Source organism: Pleurodeles waltl, chromosome 11, assembly GCF_031143425.1.
Source record: "Pleurodeles waltl isolate 20211129_DDA chromosome 11, aPleWal1.hap1.20221129, whole genome shotgun sequence".
Classification (NCBI taxonomy): Eukaryota; Metazoa; Chordata; class Amphibia; order Caudata; family Salamandridae; genus Pleurodeles; species Pleurodeles waltl.
This window is the reverse complement of record NC_090450.1, coordinates 24,717,160-24,734,951: the sequence shown is the minus strand read 5'-3', so window position 1 is coordinate 24,734,951 and position 17,792 is coordinate 24,717,160. Positions and strand designations below refer to the sequence as shown.

Here is a 17,792-nt window from a genome sequence, read left to right as displayed (position 1 = left end):
TGCCAATGTGTTGCTCTATGTGCCAACCTTCAAGAGACACTACTCAAATGGGCAGGAGATACAGAAAGTCCCAGTGATGCTAGGTATCGGGATTGTACCATTGATGGTGCTAAAACAGAGCACAGGAGATTATCTGACTTCTGGGACTGGGGAACATTACTCTTGGGACATAGGTCTACGGTCTTAGTCTTGGCAGCTGAGGTGGTTCTCCAGGTATGGATGGTGCCACAATGCCATCTTCTACATTCAAGTTAATGTAAGTTCTTCTTCTCCTCCTTCCACACACCATCTAATGCACCTTCTATCTGGACACACTGGCAAGGGATACAAAGGCTCCCCCACACATTCACTTGCGCACACAGTCATCCAGACTCAGGGCAAACTGCATAGTCCATCGCTCAGGCTTCAGCGATTTCTCAGCTCCTGTGCGCTTAGACTACGTCCGTAAGAAGAGACCAGCACCATCCCCTTGTTGACTGATCAATGACTCCAAAGTTTTGAAGTAACTTGTTGAACCTTCCAACCTGCTGCTCTGACCCCTGACCTCTAGAGTTGACCACCCCATGCTGATTGGTTGTTGGCACTCACTAACCTGTGTCCCTCCTCTCTCCTTTTCTTTCTCCTGTTACAGTGGTAATGTTATCATAGAAACCAAGTTCTTCGACGACGACTTGCTCGTAAGCACTTCCAGGGTGAGACTTTTCTATGTTTGAAGGAAAAAGGACTTTGGTTTTTCCGGGTTTGGTTCAGTCCTAATTTTTGCAGCTGTAGTTTCCCCTCCATAAAAAGACAAGCCCTCGACTCACAAGCAAAATGTGCTTCCTTCGAGCTTGCCAGGACTGTTCTGGCATCCTGGCGTTGGATATGGAGTATTCGTCCAACCAGCAAAACTCAATCGAGAAGAGACAACCCTGGTGGGAGCAGTCGCTGGCCGAGTGAAGGGAGGAGAATAAACAACTTCCCAGATTGAATTTTTTTTGTAACTATGGGCAGGCACATGCCCACAAAGACTTGTGTAAATTATTGCAGCATCACCCTTTTTACTAATATGAAGTTATGCACCCTGCTTTTAATTCTGGCTGGCAACTCCAACACATGCGCACATTTAGCAAACACACTCACTCACTGTGGGGTTGTGGCAATAATAAAATACTTCAGTGATTAATGATCATTGAAGGGTTATCATGAAAATCAACCCTCATTTAAACAAACACATGCTCGGAGAATGTTTACTTGAAATGTTAATGCAAAGTTCTTTGTTAGTTCTACATGTTTCTATTATGGCTCTGCTTCCCGAATCCCCAGGGTGGTATGGGGAAGTCCTACGAAATGGGTACAAGAGTAGTGTGCGTGCCACGCCAGGTCGGTGGTCTCTTGGTACAAGAAGTGTGGGTACTGGTTTGTGGAAGCGAGCCCATCAGCATCACATTGGGACTGAAAGGGGTCTTTAGTCCAGCATCTAACATCTCTGTGTGCAAACTGGCTTGCAGAACCACTGGGGGCCAGGCTTAGAATATGGAGGCTGTTTGCACAGTCGGGTGAGGAAGGAGAGGGCTCCTCAATATGTAGACTGTATGTATAGTCAGGTGTGGATGGAGAGGGCTCCTCATAGGAACACATGCAGAGCATTAGCTTTGCTGAATAGTTGAACTGTGCATAGGGAACAGGCGCAACTTTTAAAAGCAAAGAGGGCGACTTTGACGTCCACATTGTGCCAGCTGAGGGTCACGAAAGGTTTTAAAAATAAGATGTTCCTAAGTTGAAAGAATTTTGAAAGGTTCAATATTTTTTTTGTTATCCAGTAGTTTGTGCGTTGCATATCTGACCAAAGACTGAGTGGGTCTGAGAGAATACGTGGACAGGAATCTGTGCGGCATCCATGGCACCTGGCAGCATGGTCTAGAACAATAATCAATGTTCTCAGATTCAAAGTGTGTGCCACCTCTTGAGGAAGAGAGAACAAAAGAGAAAGCTTGCTTCACTGTTACTTGCCCAGGTGATGATGTATCTTCCAGGCAGACCATACTTAGCGCTGCGGCACCCATCGAGGTGACTTTTAATCCCTTCTCAGACAGCAGTAAGGCCTGCGTGTCACGAGTATAGAGATCTGTCGTATCTTCCCCCCACTAAGTGAACAAGATGAGTGAAGGCTTTTGCCTAAGATCAGAAAATGACTGTCTTTTCAACCCTGGCTATGTGTGAGGTTGCATCCACAAGTCGGAAGAGGCCCCCTTGTACCTGTGTACATCGACACAACTTCTGGTTGTCCCTGGGTGCTCATAATTGTGTACACACTCATACCAATTCCCATATCTATCTGTTAATGTTTCTGTAAGTTTAAGTTATCTCCATGTATTTCTCTTTTGTTATTTCATTATGTCTCTTTGCACACAATGCATTCCCTATCGTTTATAAGAACAAAAATATCTAGTCTGTATGCTATCACCTTATCTAATAAAATTATTTAAAACCGTGTTGATGTCAGCATGATTTGAAATACTTTCTTCTGAGTTGTGCAACTGAATGGATCTTTTCTATCCATTGAGTGGTCGATTTCCTATGAGGTATGTCATGGAAGTAACTTTCACCTCGTGCATAGACTTCTTTTGGGATGGCTAGAAGAAAGCATTTGTGCAAATAAATATGATTTCAACAGCTTGGTTTACAGCAGACCTAATGTTGAGAGAGGTAATACAATTCTCCATAACGGTATTATCAAATTAAACTCTTTCAGGTTTTACAAGCGGGTACAGCATTATCGTGCCTTGTTTAGAAAATTAATATTTTAAAACAATGTGTTACAACATTTAAAAAAAATAAAGGTAAATATTTTCTAACAGAAATAAACGCATACAGACTATCAGCTCTGCAGCACCCACGTTGTCCTTCACGTCTGACCAAAAAGGAATTTGGTATTATTGTTGAAATATACTTCAGCACTCACAGTGGCTTAGGTCCAGACTGTTGCTTTTATAGCCCCTTCGACATTAAGCAAGCTGTCATTCACAAGAAAATGTGCCACGGCATAGGATATTCTGGCCTCCAGACTTTCAGCGGTGAGGGTATCTTCTTAGATTAGAGTCTTACAGTCACTAACTCATTGCCTCCAGCATTCCTCCTGTTCCAGGTTTCGTCTACCCTTTGTTAATGTGTTTTTTTTAATTTTTTTATATATATATATATATATATATATATATATATATAACCATGTTGCACAGCAGTTGAGCTGCTGTGCAACATGGTTTAAAATATAAAACTAAAAAGTGTGCCATGGTGTGGTCAGTGTGCCAAACACTTAGCACGTCATAATTACTGGGTTATTTCAAAATAAGGGTAATGCTTTGTTTTTCTCATCTAACTCAAATTGGGGTAATTAAGGGGGAGCAACGAAGGGTTGTTATATATTACATCTCCCACTTCAGTAAAAATGTTCAAGAATATTTGCCAGACATCGGCTGGTATTGTCACACTTGCCAGGTGTTCTGCCTCTGTTATACCAGTATGATAGATCTGTGATTTTATGAACCAGTTTCCAAAGATTCTCTAGAGACATGATTTTGCGCAATGGTCATGGAAGGAGTGACCACCTTGGATAACTTCATCGGGTGTTTCGCATGATACAGTTAACCAGGCCACTGCTGATCTCTGCCATGCTTTCATATTGGCACAGGCTTACACGTTTGACACCACATGCACAGCAAATACTGCAGCTTCCTTTTAATGCATCATCTTGATTTGGGCCACCGGGCAACTAGGCACTACAGATGATGGAAACAGCGAGTCTTTGGTGGGGGGGAGGGGTGGTCTTTGGGTCCAGTTCAGTGGCTTTTCGAATGGCAAGCCACATGTTTACATAACTGTGTCAAAGCATCAACTTCAGGAACAAAAGCAACAGCAATAACACTCTTTAAAGTCAGACCTCGTCTACAGGACGACGATTGGGTCAGCAGCATTCCTCAGCCATAGGAAAAGCCCGAGCAAAACAACACCTCTTATACAGCTCACACTGTTCAACACCCGATTGGAAGGAGCATTTCCAACCACCTGTGCGGCAGGTAATTACATAAAATGATGGGTGCTGTATATTTTGTTGAATAGATATAAAATCCAGTTTTCCAGCGCTGTCCCTCAAATTCCTTGGACGAGTATGAACCCTGTTTTTCTGATGAATACTTCAGACAGGTCCAGAAATCTTTTTCCCCAGCAATGACTCCCTGTAGCCACCAGGTTGTGCCACACGGCGCCATCTCCAACGTTATAAAGTATTCTTGATGGATACTTCTAACTGCTGATTCCTCACCTTTAGAATATTCTCCCAGCTCCGCTTTGATCCAGAGGTTTTCATAGCAGTACTTCTTCACACCTCTAGGTGGTGGAATACGTCTCCACGCTGACTTTGTTCCACCCTAGAAGTGAAGAAGCAGAGCCAAATAAAATGGCCACTTGTGTCGATATTAGTTTCTTTTCTGTGACCTCTACACGGCTCAGGAGCTTTGTAATCTTTTCGTCAGTTGACTAATTCCTTACAAAATCTTTCACGTGTGCAAGGGGACGGTATTGCCATATCAGTAAACCCTGATATGACTGTTAGAAACAGATGTCAGTTGCAGACTTGCATGAGGTGTGCCTCTGTTTTTTGGGCTCGAGTCACGACTGAAGGTGATCTGGGACCGTTAATAGAAGCTTTATGTTCCCAAACACTAAAGGAAATCCTACATTGCACAAGTCTTGCTCGCACTCCAAGTCGAGGGTGTGCACTTGTTCCCACTGTTGAGACTGCTCCTGTGACAGGCCCTCCTCACAGTCAATGTTGTATAGTAAGTCTAAAGTTAAGAGGAAGCATAGGTCATTGAAGCAGGACTTGAGCCCATCATGCCAAATTCTCCGGAGAGAAGACTGCTGAGCCAACTCCACAACTGGTCCTGTTGTGCCTTGACTACATTGGACTATTGGTGATGCCACGCGAGATCGAAGCCTATAAGGAAGCCTTGTTATGTATTTTTGCCACTCTTCTGCTCACCTTTGGGCCAAAAGGATCCACAGGGGTCTCTAGTAAGGTTGTAGGGGAACAGACGGCCCAGAGGACAAATCTGCCTGTGGTAACCAGTCTTCAGCTACTCACCAAAGCCAACTTCTGTTCCAGCTCCAAGATCTGCACTGGTGTACAGCCTCAAGCTGAATGTGCTTTGACCCCAAACAAGACCATGCATTTGCTCACTCCAGTACACACTGACCCTGTACACTGATTCAGACAAAACACATCCTCTTCTATGAGGCCTTTCTCAGAGGCCTTATCACCTCTTTGGCTTGGATATTGATCAACCTGATAACAAAGATGTTGTTGATAGGGATGCTATAAACTCACACTATCATGAGGTTGGTATATACGCAGAGTGGGCTGTTTACTTCTCTTGATACAGGGGTTGTTTCTCCCCTTTGACCCCAACGGAGGAGAGAACATAGTTTGCTGTAGTGATTAGAACATGCAGCTTAGGTCCTGGATTTACTGCTGCTTTCAGCTGATGTCAAGACAAATGTTCTTACTGAAGGTTTGCATCCTTGAACAACCTCATCTGGGCCCTTAGTTACATTTATTGAAGCCTGGTCTTGCATCTTTATGGGCACCTGGGTGAAGCCTCAGTCTGGCCCAAAGTGAGCAGGCAGTTGGCCAGACACCATAGACCGATGCCCGGCTTCCCAGACTTTCTTATACAGCACCCGGCTCCGGATAGTGGTGTGGTCCACGCTTTCAACAGTGGAGTCAATCCTACCTCCTTCCCCACAACCCCTCCAGAGCAGGAGTTGAACTGGAGTGAGGTGCTTGGAAGTGGATGATGTCCACTTACAGTTTTACACTGAGCTCAGTCAATGCCTTCTGCCTATTAGGCTGTTTATATGCATGCCTTCTGGGACCTGGCCCGTGAGAACTTGCCAGCTGTCCCATCGGAGTTTTGGGCCCCTTTGGCTCAAACCATTCAGGACAGCCAGGACGTAACAACTAGGGCTGACTGGATACTACTGAGTTCTTTGGGTGTGCTGTGGGCACCATTGTGATTCACCACTGCCATCCGTGTATTGGATATGTCTGATGGGTGCTACTCCTGTTATTTGCTTGTGCCGAAGAGCGATGGAGGCCTTCGTCCTATTTTAGTTCTTCACTTCTGAATGCCTTCCTACGGAAAGTCAAATTCAGCACACTGACTCTAGCCCAAGTTCTGTCTGCTTTGGATCCAAGCAACTGGATGATTGCCTTGGCCCTGCTGGATGCGTGCTTTCATGTGCCTGTCCTGCAGTCCCACATACGTCACCTCCAGTTCTCTCTTGGGGGACCTCCATTGAAATCCTAAGCATTGAATAGTCCCGCCCACGTGTGGGTGCCCTGGAGCAGTTCTTTCAAAGTCACCTCTATTTCACCTTACTTCGCAATGGCCAGGAAATGTATGTGGCAAACATGTTACATTTTGCAGCCTTAAAAACAGGGTACATTGCCAGTCTTACTGAATTACTTTAAAATTTAGAAGGAAAATGTGACTTAAGTGAAAAGAAAAGTGACCTTTTAAAGATGACCTTCACAATGCCTACCACTTACTTCCTTTTAATCTAAGTTAAGGATTAAGACATAGCACTGTAGCCTGCGTAGGCTGCAGCATTGAAACAATGCAAAAAAGGACACTGCACCTTTAAGGGCCTCTTGACCTTGTGTTCCATCATGCCCTGGAGGTTTTTTCAGTTATTTTTGATGAACAAATTAGCAGTATAGTGCTATGCATATATTGCCTCTTCAGTGGATGGAGGAGTTGCTCAAGATTTCAATATAGATTCTTCGGTGAGAGAAATAGATTATCAGGGAAGAAGCCATTCTTTCTCTCAGTGGATCTCCCTTGATAATCATAAGCACGGAATAGATTAGTTAGCTCATCCCTCCTAAAATGCAGCGAAGGAGGAGGTTTAAAAAAAAAAAAGGGGAATCGTATAATTAGCCAAACAAATTCTTTAGAAATGCTTGCCCACTTGGGGATCCGCCTTAGCATCCGATTCAAGACAATGTCTCGTAAAGGTGTGAACCAGTCTCTTTAGTTGCAGCTTTGCAAATCTCGGTAATTGGGATTTTCTCAAGTAGCACAGCAGTAGCAGATTTACCTCTGGTGGAGCAGGCACTAGGTTTACCATTTGGGTTAAATGAGATGAACATCTGCATATTTTGAGACTTATCATCAATTTCAGGGTCTTGTACCTTTTGCTAAAGGACTCTGTAGCAACCAAATACATTTACAACACATCTCAAACATCTCATTAAATGAATGAATGAATGAATAAAGAAAGCGAGGCTCCATGTGCTTGTTCTTCGTCATATTTTTCAAGACCTTCAGAGGGGGGCCAGGAAGCTGGTTGTGTCGTATGGACTGGCAAGATGCATCCTTCCACATTTCATATGCATGAAAGCACAGAAGATGTCTAAGGTTCTTGGTAAAAACCCCTCACTATCAACACCCTTCATCTTAAATCAGCTCCTCACGCTTTTTAAAAAAATTTAAATACATAGCTGTGGCAGCAGCTTTTCTGCATTACTGTACCTCGATGACTAGTCGATCAATACAGCAGAGAAGACTGGGATTTTTACACAATGGCTTTTAATTTATCTTCCAGAAATCCAAGATGACCGGAGTAAAAGGTCTCCCATAAATAAGTGACATTGGATTTTATCAACTCCATCCCCAACGACTCATCAAATATCATCCATTCTGGTTTCTTTGGTATCCTATGTCTTCATTAATCTAAAGACGAGGCTTCACATTAGGCTTCTTCAACAGTTGCTGGAAAATCATCAGTGGTCTGAATAGGACGGCAGCTGTGGTGATAGGCTTTGACTGCCTATAGCAGGGAGGCAATTCTAGTATTGTGGTGCAAGAAGAAATATTTAGTGAAAGGAGTGTTTTTCCATCAGGATCTCACTTCCCAAATCATTTTAACAGATGCCTCCCTGAAAGGATAGGCAGCTCTGCTGCAGAATGGTGCCGGACCTTGGGTTCAAAAGGTAGCAGCTCAATGATGTCAATATTGTGAATTGACAGACAAGATTCTAATTGTATCACAGAACCAAAACAATGCACTATATAAACAAGCAAGGAGGCACCAAATTCAGAACTCTCTGTATTATTGTGCATGTGACCTGGAATTGGCAAGTGAGGAATTTGAACATCCAAAACAATCCACCTGCCAGGATTTTAAAACTCCAAAGGATGATTTTCTTCATTGAATCTCCTCTGATTCCCTAAGATGGTTATCAAAGATGACTTGCTCCTAGGTATTATTTTTGGGACTCTGTTTCCTCAGATAATATTTGTTGGGCAAATCTTCTTGAAACCATCTTGGTCAAGAGCTATACTGTTGATCACACAGGCGGAATTTTAACAAATAGGGGCATCTACTATGATTTGCTATGTTGATTCATAGCTAAGCAGATTGATATGCTATGGTCAGAATTGAGGATTTCAGTCTGTGAGAATTCTGCGCTGTTACAAGATGGTGGGTCCATTTAAAGCGCATGATTCTTAAGCGTTATGAATATCAGGTGATTACATGGACACAGTACTATTGACAACTAATATGGATGCACACCAAACAATTTCGAACCTCCTACTAGAATGTTAACTCAAGTTTGGAAATTGCTTACACACAAAAAATATGAATGTACTATGATGTCTGAACTATAATTTATCATTGCAACCAACAGGAATAGATCTGCTCATTTACCAGAGAATTATATTAAAGGAACTTGTGTTTATAATACTAATCTGGTTATACAGTTCTAGCCTTAATTAAATGTAGATTCTTTAGTGTAAGATTTAAGGGAGGGTATAGCTCTTGTAATTCCGTGTTGTGCAATCATGTGGTATTACCTAAAAAAATTGGAAGATTATGCAGCATTGTGGAAGAAAAGAAAGTGTGCATTTAGCACTGTTTTCTTGCCGCAAAAATGTCCCTTTGTTTCCAACATGAATGCGAGGATGCATTTTGCACTAAGAAATAGCACTAAATGCAACAAAACACATCCCACATGTGGGCAGCCGCTAATGAGGTCTAATTGTGTTCTCGCAGTAAGATTTTTTTCTTCCCAAATTACTCCTGTTTACACAAACGGGAGTAATCACATTATTGGTATTTCTGTGTCCGAGTAATGCGGAATTACTCTGGTGTAATTAAAATTACTCGGAGGCCTAGTAAGAATGTGAAATGAAAAGAGCTTTCAATAATCATATAACTCACATTTCTGGGTGACTGTGTATAAATATGGAATTTGGAGAATCAGAATGAGAGCAAAATAAGTTTCTAATAATTGCTCTCATTGATAAATAAGAATCTTAATTTTGAGATTATGTTAATTTACAACTGTTTAACTGACTGCGGTTACAATTATTTTTTTATGTTATAAGAATGACCACAACTGCCTGAACGCAGTCTATTGTGTTCAACTCCAACTATACTGGATTATTAAGATCTAGAGAACTGATTCGAATTTTGTAATACCTCCAAATGATTGAACACTCTTGCGTAAATTGATACGTGTAGATCCTAAGCTTTCTATCTTTTTTTTTTGTTTAGAAAAATCATTTCTAGATATATAAATAATATATAATGGTTATAAGAATTTAGCAATTACTTTTTCTCTTCAAAGAAACTTTATGAATTGGCTGAGTGCATATTTGGTGGACTTATGCTACTTTATTTTGGTAGCGAAGTGCAGGTCCATTCAGGTAGTTTAAAACCAAAACTAGCCTAATATAAATCCTTAATATAGGCCTTTTTAAAAGGATTAGTGACATCCACACCCAAATCTTAACCATTCTACAAGAAGAGTAGGGTGTTGAGCTGTTCACTGGGTTTAGGGTTCACAGACCCAGCATCGTACCACTGTTGAAACAAAACCTAATAGTGCAGAGTAGGCTCTGTCCTAGAATCCTGCACAGCAATTGGCAAAATCCAAGGCAGCCGCCTCTTCTGCAGCCCTATTGTTTCAACCTCCAGGCCGGAAACTGGAAGAGGGGAATGGCCTTTGGATACAGCTTGAGAACCAGAGAGGACAAGTCAGACAGAAGCAACAAATTTGACTCTCCATGAGAATATGGACCATAGGAAACCAAGAAGAGCGGGCCTTGCTGGTACAGTCAAAATCACTGGTGGTTAAGTAGAAACCGAATGCTCTTTAATAAATAAAAGTTCTTCTCTACTTTCTCAGAAGTGAAGTCCTAAATCAATTTGATGTTTTGCAGTTCTTTCTTTAGGTTTTATTTGTTAATAGATGTATTTGTTTCATATTGTTCTATGTATACTGCTGTGTTTCGCTGTTCCTCTCCATGCCCTAGCGCAAGCCTGAAGTATCACAAATCTGTATAATATTCACCATAGTGTGCACCATTTCAAAACATAATACAATCATATGCATCCAAAAGATATTAAAGAGAAGAGAATTGCTGTTTGTTCCTGAAATTAGCATAGACAAAGTATTGTGTCAGTACCATCATTCACTTCATCTCTTATCTCACACTGGGGCATCACCCCAAGAACCATCATCTCTCCTCTGCACATTCATTTCTCCCCAATTCCATTCCCAGATCTACCTCCTTACCAGATCTGATCAAGGTCTTCAACCTAACTTTCCATAGCCACACTGACAACACACAGATTACCCTAAAACTTGAAACCCCCCGAATTACCTGGTTTTGCCTTGACTTGTGCCATTAATGGATGGATGCTGATCAGTAACCTTTAACTCCGTTCTGAAATCGTAAACTATCGAGCTACAAGCATCTAACCTAGGGAGCTCGACACCACCACTAACATCAAAGGAGGTTAGAAATCTCGGCGTGACCATGGCCTCCAGCCTATATCTGATATCCCAAATCACTCAGTGAACACTGATGCATCTTCCCACACCTATGATACTGACAATACTCCAGGACATTATAGGCATTTTGATGTAGAAGGTTGATTATGCAAATGTTGTTACGTAGGGGCACTCATCAAAATACATAGCACCTTGCAAAGGATTCAGAACTCCAGCATGACAGATCTTATACTTTTGTCCAAGGAAACATATGGAACTAGCTCCAAGGAGTTCACAGGGTAACTATAGCCAAATTATCTGCCTTCAAGGGAATCTGGTTTGCCTGCAGGACTATATAAGGGAACGGTTTGTTTTTCCTCTAAGCTAAAGTCCAATGATAGTCCCATAACAAGGCACCACATTGAAGATTAGCCATCTTTTAACCCCCCCCCCCCCTTGTACAAGAACACTGATGGAAAAACATTCTCAGCACAGCTGCCAAACTCTAGAAATCTTTGACAGCCAAGATAGGAAACATGCAAGACCATCTGAAGTTCTGGAAGGAAGCAAGGTTTTGTATTTTTGCAAACTACCGATCCACAACCGAACTGAAGACTGTGATTGGTATTAAGTACTTCAATTATGCATTTCCATGGCTGGGTGTAATCTGTGCACTCCTTCGAGTAGACTTGCACTTTTCTTGTGGTATTCAGATAAGCAACTATCCTGGCATCCTGGACCCTGAACATGCCACTAGATGAATTTCTACATTCATGTAGCTACTCATCTTTGCTTCTACAATAATCATCACTAAACCACATATTTAACGTATCAAGATGTCTACTGTCTGTCACTACATTTGGGGGCTTTAAACCATCTATAAACTCTGTACTTGCAATTGCAGGCTGTATATAGCTCACTCTGTGGGATATATGGGTACATTTGTTATGTTGACAATAAAGAACATTTAGGCTGACCTTTAACTAGTGCCTGTGTGACCGTGAACTGACCATGTTCAATCCCTGCAGCTGGGATGTTGCCTCTAAAAGACTCCATTGCTACCTATAACTAGTACGAGTACATAGGGCAGTTCTCTAAGACCAAGAGTAATATTTAAACAGCTTTGTAGGGTAGTGCCTTTCCACTGAGGAGCTAGAACCTTGCTCTCCTCTGACAGGGCTGCCCGAATTTAATATGGCTGACTATGTAGTACACGTGTATGGATCCCTATCCTGACCCTTGTCTGTCTTACATGGAATTATACAGTGATTGTCTTGACCCATATATGCAGAACATCAGTAGCTTAGTTTTGAATGTGGCTGGAGGGAGTTCCATAGGAACCTGCAGAATAATATACACAACACCTATTGAGGTATTTGTTACTTTTCCTCGCACCATTTAACTAATAAGAACTGTCATATAAGACAGGATAACAGTAGCCTCCCTGGGCCCACACATGGCACTAAAACTATTCCCACATAGACCACACTGCAATTGAAGGCACTTCCACCAGTCACCTCCATGATTTAGTCTACTACCCAACAGAGTGCTTTCGAGCCTCATCTGAGCTATGAAGGACTATACAAACGCAGTCGCAGCTGGCAGCGGGGTAAAGTGGCGGGGCAGCACGAGGAGGGGAGACAAAGCAAACACAAAAATAAACTTACCTGAATCTTGCCACATCCTCATCGCTGCTCCACAAGGCACAGGCTCCCAGACTGCCCATTGGCCAATCCTAACGCTGCTCTCATGCTGCTAGCAGCATGACAGCAGCATTGGGAGTGGCCTGAGCGCCCTCACTTTGCGCTCTGAGACAGACTGGGAGCCTGTACCTGCATCTCTAACCCAGCTTCGGTTGGAGAGAGCTCAGTGCACATGTGTTTGGCCGTCCTGAGATGGCCAGCCAAACACACACACGTGCACTGGGGGGGAGTGCACACCACTCCCCCTCCCAGCCTGTCATCCCCCATGGCTCCGCCCCCGTGAAAAATAAAACAATAAGAAATATGGTTCATCACACTTTTATTTTTCAAGTTTTGCAGCTGTTGCTCCTGGTGGTGTGGGGGGTCAACGCCCCTCCTCCATAGTGGAGGAGCTGCCGCTGTACAAATGCAATTACAGTAGAAAGGGGGGTTGTAAGCGCTACACTGATTAGTGTTTCACGCTACTGAATGAACTGGTGATTGTCTAGTGGCAAATTGCTCGCACGTCTGAGTAATACACAGGGGAGTAGCACCTGTAGCAGATGCCTTAATGTAGTATAAATTCACTTATTGTAGGACTTTGCCCACCACAGGTCCAGCTATCAATAGTACAAGTATGGTGACGCCTAGAGCTCCTAGGAGCTCACTCAATTTTGACTGTGGTTTTTTTTTTTGGTACCTAAAATCAGGACTGGGAGCACTCGCTTACCTTGCTTCAACAAGGGTTCAAGGTACCCGTGCAACACCAGGCAAAGTTTCCCAGGTCCTCTGTGACTAGTTAGTTCACTCCTGTTTCTTTTCCTTAGAATTCTGGCACTAGTAGCCATTGCTTTATACTGGACCACAAGTCCTAGAATTCTAACCAAAAATGGGACTCCTCTAAGTCTTGCACGGACCTGGATACTTTCCATCTATGCAATGCAAAGAGGAGGCTTGAAGTGCTTCTAACTTGTGCTGCTTTCCGGCAGAGCCCAGACTGTATGCATTTTCGCTTTACTTAACTACAGCTCCCAGGCTGCATTTAACTCCCCCCCCATAGGCTGCAGTTCAGGTCAGGTACCCTAAGTGTAGTAAACTACAACTTCCAGGCAGCATTTTGCCTTCTTTCTGCTAGAGCAGGGATACTCAAAGTACGGCCCGCGGGCCTCATGCGGCCTGTCTGACCTTTACATGGGGCCCCTGGGGCAACAGGAGCACTGGGCAGCTGTTTGCTCGACTCCGCACTAACAAAAATATGAAACACACACACAATCATTTATTTCAAACTTAACTGGTGTTAAAGAAAGGAAGTAACTATGGACTCCTGCACTTAATTTTAGAAACGCCTTCATTTTTAAAGACATCTTGCAGCATAAGGGTAAAACTAAGACAGTCTCTTCAAAATTAAAAAGGTGTATTTAGTTAACGTGTAGAACCTTTTCGCCTTAGTACAATTTGTTTTATCAGCGCATTGAGATGTATTCATTTATAAGTGATAGTTTTCAAACATAAATTTGGAAACATAAATTGGAAAACATTAATTATTCCCCTTACGCTGAGAACACCACCGATAATAAATTAAAGAGGCAAGTCACTTGGTATGTGTACTTTACGGGTGGCCTGGGTTCCTATCATACATAAACAACATTAAAGTTTATTAAATCAAACGCAGAATCAGGTTTTGTGCAGCACACACCATAAATCATGTATTTCGACGTCATCTTAAATGTGATAATGCAGAAAAAGGAAGGAAAGTGACACTAAACAATTGCCTAGGATCACACAATTTGGAAAAGTGGGTAAGCCGGGATTAATTCCAGGTTTGCTGGTTGCCCATTGTTTATTTCAGCAACTAAATGTATATTCTTCGCTTCCCCTACACCTACCTTGCCACCAATCCCCCAGTCACCCCACCCGACCGCCACTGCCCTGGTATCAATGCGGCCCAGGCACGTCACAGACCAAACTTTTTGGCCCCTGGGAAAATGTTTGCGAGTACCCATGTGCTGGAGGCTGCAGCGCAGATCGGGCACACCTGGGTTAATAAACTACAACTCCCAGGCAGCATTTAGCCTTCTTTCTGCTAGGGGCTGCAGCGCAGATCGGGCACACCTGGGTTAATAAACTACAACTCCCAGGCAGCATTTAGCCTTCTTTCTGCTAGAGGCTGCAGCGCAGATGGGCACACCTGGGTTAATAAACTACAACTCCCAGGCAGCATTTAGCCTTCTTTCTGCTAGGGGCTGCAGCGCAGATCGGGCACACCTGGGTTAATAAACTACAACTCCCAGGCAGCATCTAGCCTTCTTTCTGCTAGATGCTGCAGTTTATCCAGCGGCACCGTGCGGCTATTGAACTACAATTCCCAGACGGCTCGTCGCTATTTCCCGGAAGTGGACGCTGATTGGCAGCAGCGCGCAGAGGTCATAGCCGCGGTCTGGACGAGTACGTAGAACCGACAGCGGGGACAGCATGGCCGGCCGGGATCCCAGCGTGAGTACGGCCGGAGCAGGCGGCCTGGGCCGGGCCTCTGGGGGCGGCTCTGAGGGTCCGGGCAGCGCCCCCACCCGCACTGCACCCTGAGTGCCAAGAGGCCCCAGTGACGGCCGAGGGTCCGAGTGCGACAGGCCGGAGTCATGACCGGGCCGGTAGCGTCAGTAAACAGGGCCGCGTTTATATGTCCGGGCCCCGACAAACACGGGCTTTAAGGCCACGTTTAGCCCCCCAGACCTCCAAACTGTATACGATCATTACACAAGCCGGCCCAGACACCAGGCAGGTTCTTGCGAAATAGATTCAGTTTTAGTCTTTGGGGAAAAAAATGAATTCTGTGTTTAATGTAGATATGTTCACCTGGTAGTAAGGTTTCTCACGCATTTTGGGTTGCGTGTGTTAAAGGGAGCATAAGTCACCACCTAACAGCCACCAATAAGTTATACTCTACCAGAAGTTTAAATGCAATAGTAGTCCACGCAAAAACGGCAGACTATTATCCGTTTACAAAATATAATCCCTACTTGCTTTCATGTCTGTCACTTTATCATTTTTTAGAGCACGGGTTTCAGACCTTTTTGTGTAATAGGAGCTACTTATGTTCAATGAAATTCATCACAAGCGACTATATCACTGTTGTACTAGTGACCACATCAGACATGATAACTTTAATGACCACCATATGCAGGATTACCAGTGGTGATGTGATCACCTCGGTGCATCAGTCAGGGTTACCAGCAGAGATGTGATCACCATAGCGCATCAGTCAGGGCTACAAGCAGTAATTGAAACAAGCATTTAAAATGCACTAGGGTCTCGAATTTGTCGGAGTTACAGCTGTTCGCAGTTATAAACTCCCAACCGTTTTTTGCTTCCATTAAAAGAAAAAAACAGCGCGATTGCGCTGCTACAGTTCACATACTTATCAACAGAGAAAAAGTAGTCCAAAAACCCAGCGAGCCTCGCATGTTTTCTGTACTTGGTCGCTGCGCTCGAGGAGGGCTAACCACTGGAAAAGGCATGACCTATGCTTGCCTTCCGCTAAGCAAAAGAAGCGAATTCTAACAGGCAATCCAACTTGCCAATGAAAGACACTGACGTGATGTCGACGGGGCTCCGAGCCCTTTTCTGATACCTAAAGCGTTTAGCTAGCGATACGCATGGCGAGCGCATGCAACGCAGGCTCGACCATAAAAAGACTTTGTCAATTTGGAATGGCTCTATGTAGGTAACACGTCAGCTGCAGTGCCCCGGACATGAAATAATAATATTAGTAATAAGATTCCCCGCATAATTTATCACTTGAAAATCAGCCTTAGATATATTTTGGAAATTCAACCATTTCTCTTCAAACATCAACATATGAGTTCTACAATACACACACTTTTGGCATACATATATTAGTTCAACCAGGCAAAAGCTGATTCAGTAGGCTGAGATGTACACAGGAGAGCTACTTACAGTTAGCTGAAGAGCTACCAGTAGCTCACAAGGTACTTGTTGCAGAAGCCTGTTTCAGAGGATAGAGTTCTGATTTTAGTTTGTAAATAAAAACACCTTTGCAATTCCTGGTGTCTCCTTCATCTACCCACCCTGCCCAGACATTTACATGAGAAGTTCACAGCTGCTCCCTGTTGTTTGCTGGAGCACTCCGCTACTTCCCCTAAGAATAGACTCGTTTTTCATAAGGTCCTGTGCCCAGTCCTTCTCACAGCTTGCAGCGCAGGTAACCCATCGCCTGAATGTTCCACATGTTCACCAGTCTTCGAACTGGAAAAGTCATATAGTGTTCAGGGAATCCCAGCAGACTTTAAAGTTGAATCTCCAGTTTGTGGAAGCAAACGGAATAAGCATGATTGAGTGCAAAGGGCCCAAATGCCAGCCTCTCTAATGAAATACATTTTCATTAAAACTGTATTACATTCTGAATAAGAACATACAATCAGCCAATGAGCTGAAAGGATAGAAGTACCTCACCAGCTTCGAGGATAAAGGAAGGAATATATCTGAAGGCGCCACACTTCAGTGAAGGATTCACGAGGTCTGAATGCACCTCATTTACTTTTCTGTCTTGATCTGCCTCCAAGACCAGTCAATGAACAACCTTCTTTGAATTTGTCCTTGTGAAGTTACGCTAGTTGAATCCCATTTGACACTCCTTAAATGGAATGATGTTTTCTTTCTGCGATATGCCAATTTATACATTTCATCTCGATTAATGACAGACTAACTGGTTGTTTTTTCATTTACTGGTTGATTTGTTCTTACTGAAGCCTACACACTATGTTGGTGTCATCACCCCGATTAAGAGGGGCGGTGAAGAGCTGGTAAAATCCTTTGGTGATGCATGTAGTTGTACTTGTTTGTTGTGACATTTAAATGTGTACATTCCACCACAAGGAGTCTTTCTACCAATAGTTTGGCTCTTTCGGATGGGGCTGGGGAGTTATCTAGGTAGTGTGGTGAGAATTGGTGAGATGACTAGAAGTGTACGCCGGCAGATGGTTTAGAAATTAATTGCTTGAGGGAGAAAGCCGTTCTACTCTGAGACTGTGGTGGGAAGAATTTATTTCTGGACATTAGCTGGTGGAAAACTTTGGAGAAGTTGTGAGTGTAAAGTCTTTTCTTGAAGACAAGAGTTCCACTCAGTTGTTAAGAAGTAAAAGCGTTAGTGGAAGAGGTTGTGGACAGCAAGTCTTTCAGCGCCATAGTCTGGCCTCCGATCCTGGTGAATTTATATTTAGACACAGACATAGGGTGTCTGTGAAAGACTTTGAGAGAAGATTTAGGCT

The 17,792-nt window shown here is 43.3% G+C and overlaps 2 protein-coding genes across 2 annotated transcripts in view; both read left to right on the top strand.

The window, feature by feature from the left end:
* PDE6D (phosphodiesterase 6D) overlaps positions 1–2,474 on the top strand; it is a 69,238-nt gene extending 66,764 nt beyond the window's left edge. Inside the window, exon 5 of the mRNA XM_069212871.1 lies at positions 632–2,474. Within this exon, the coding sequence (XP_069068972.1) occupies positions 632–713 (82 nt within the window). The 3' untranslated portion in view covers positions 714–2,474. The remainder of the gene's footprint in view (positions 1–631) is intronic.
* A 12,409-nt stretch (positions 2,475–14,883) lies between these two features.
* The window catches only part of LOC138265271 (prohibitin-2-like), a 64,504-nt gene continuing 61,595 nt past the window's right edge, over positions 14,884–17,792 (top strand). The window contains exon 1 of the mRNA XM_069212870.1: positions 14,884–15,000. Within this exon, the coding sequence (XP_069068971.1) occupies positions 14,980–15,000 (21 nt within the window). The 5' untranslated portion in view covers positions 14,884–14,979. The remainder of the gene's footprint in view (positions 15,001–17,792) is intronic.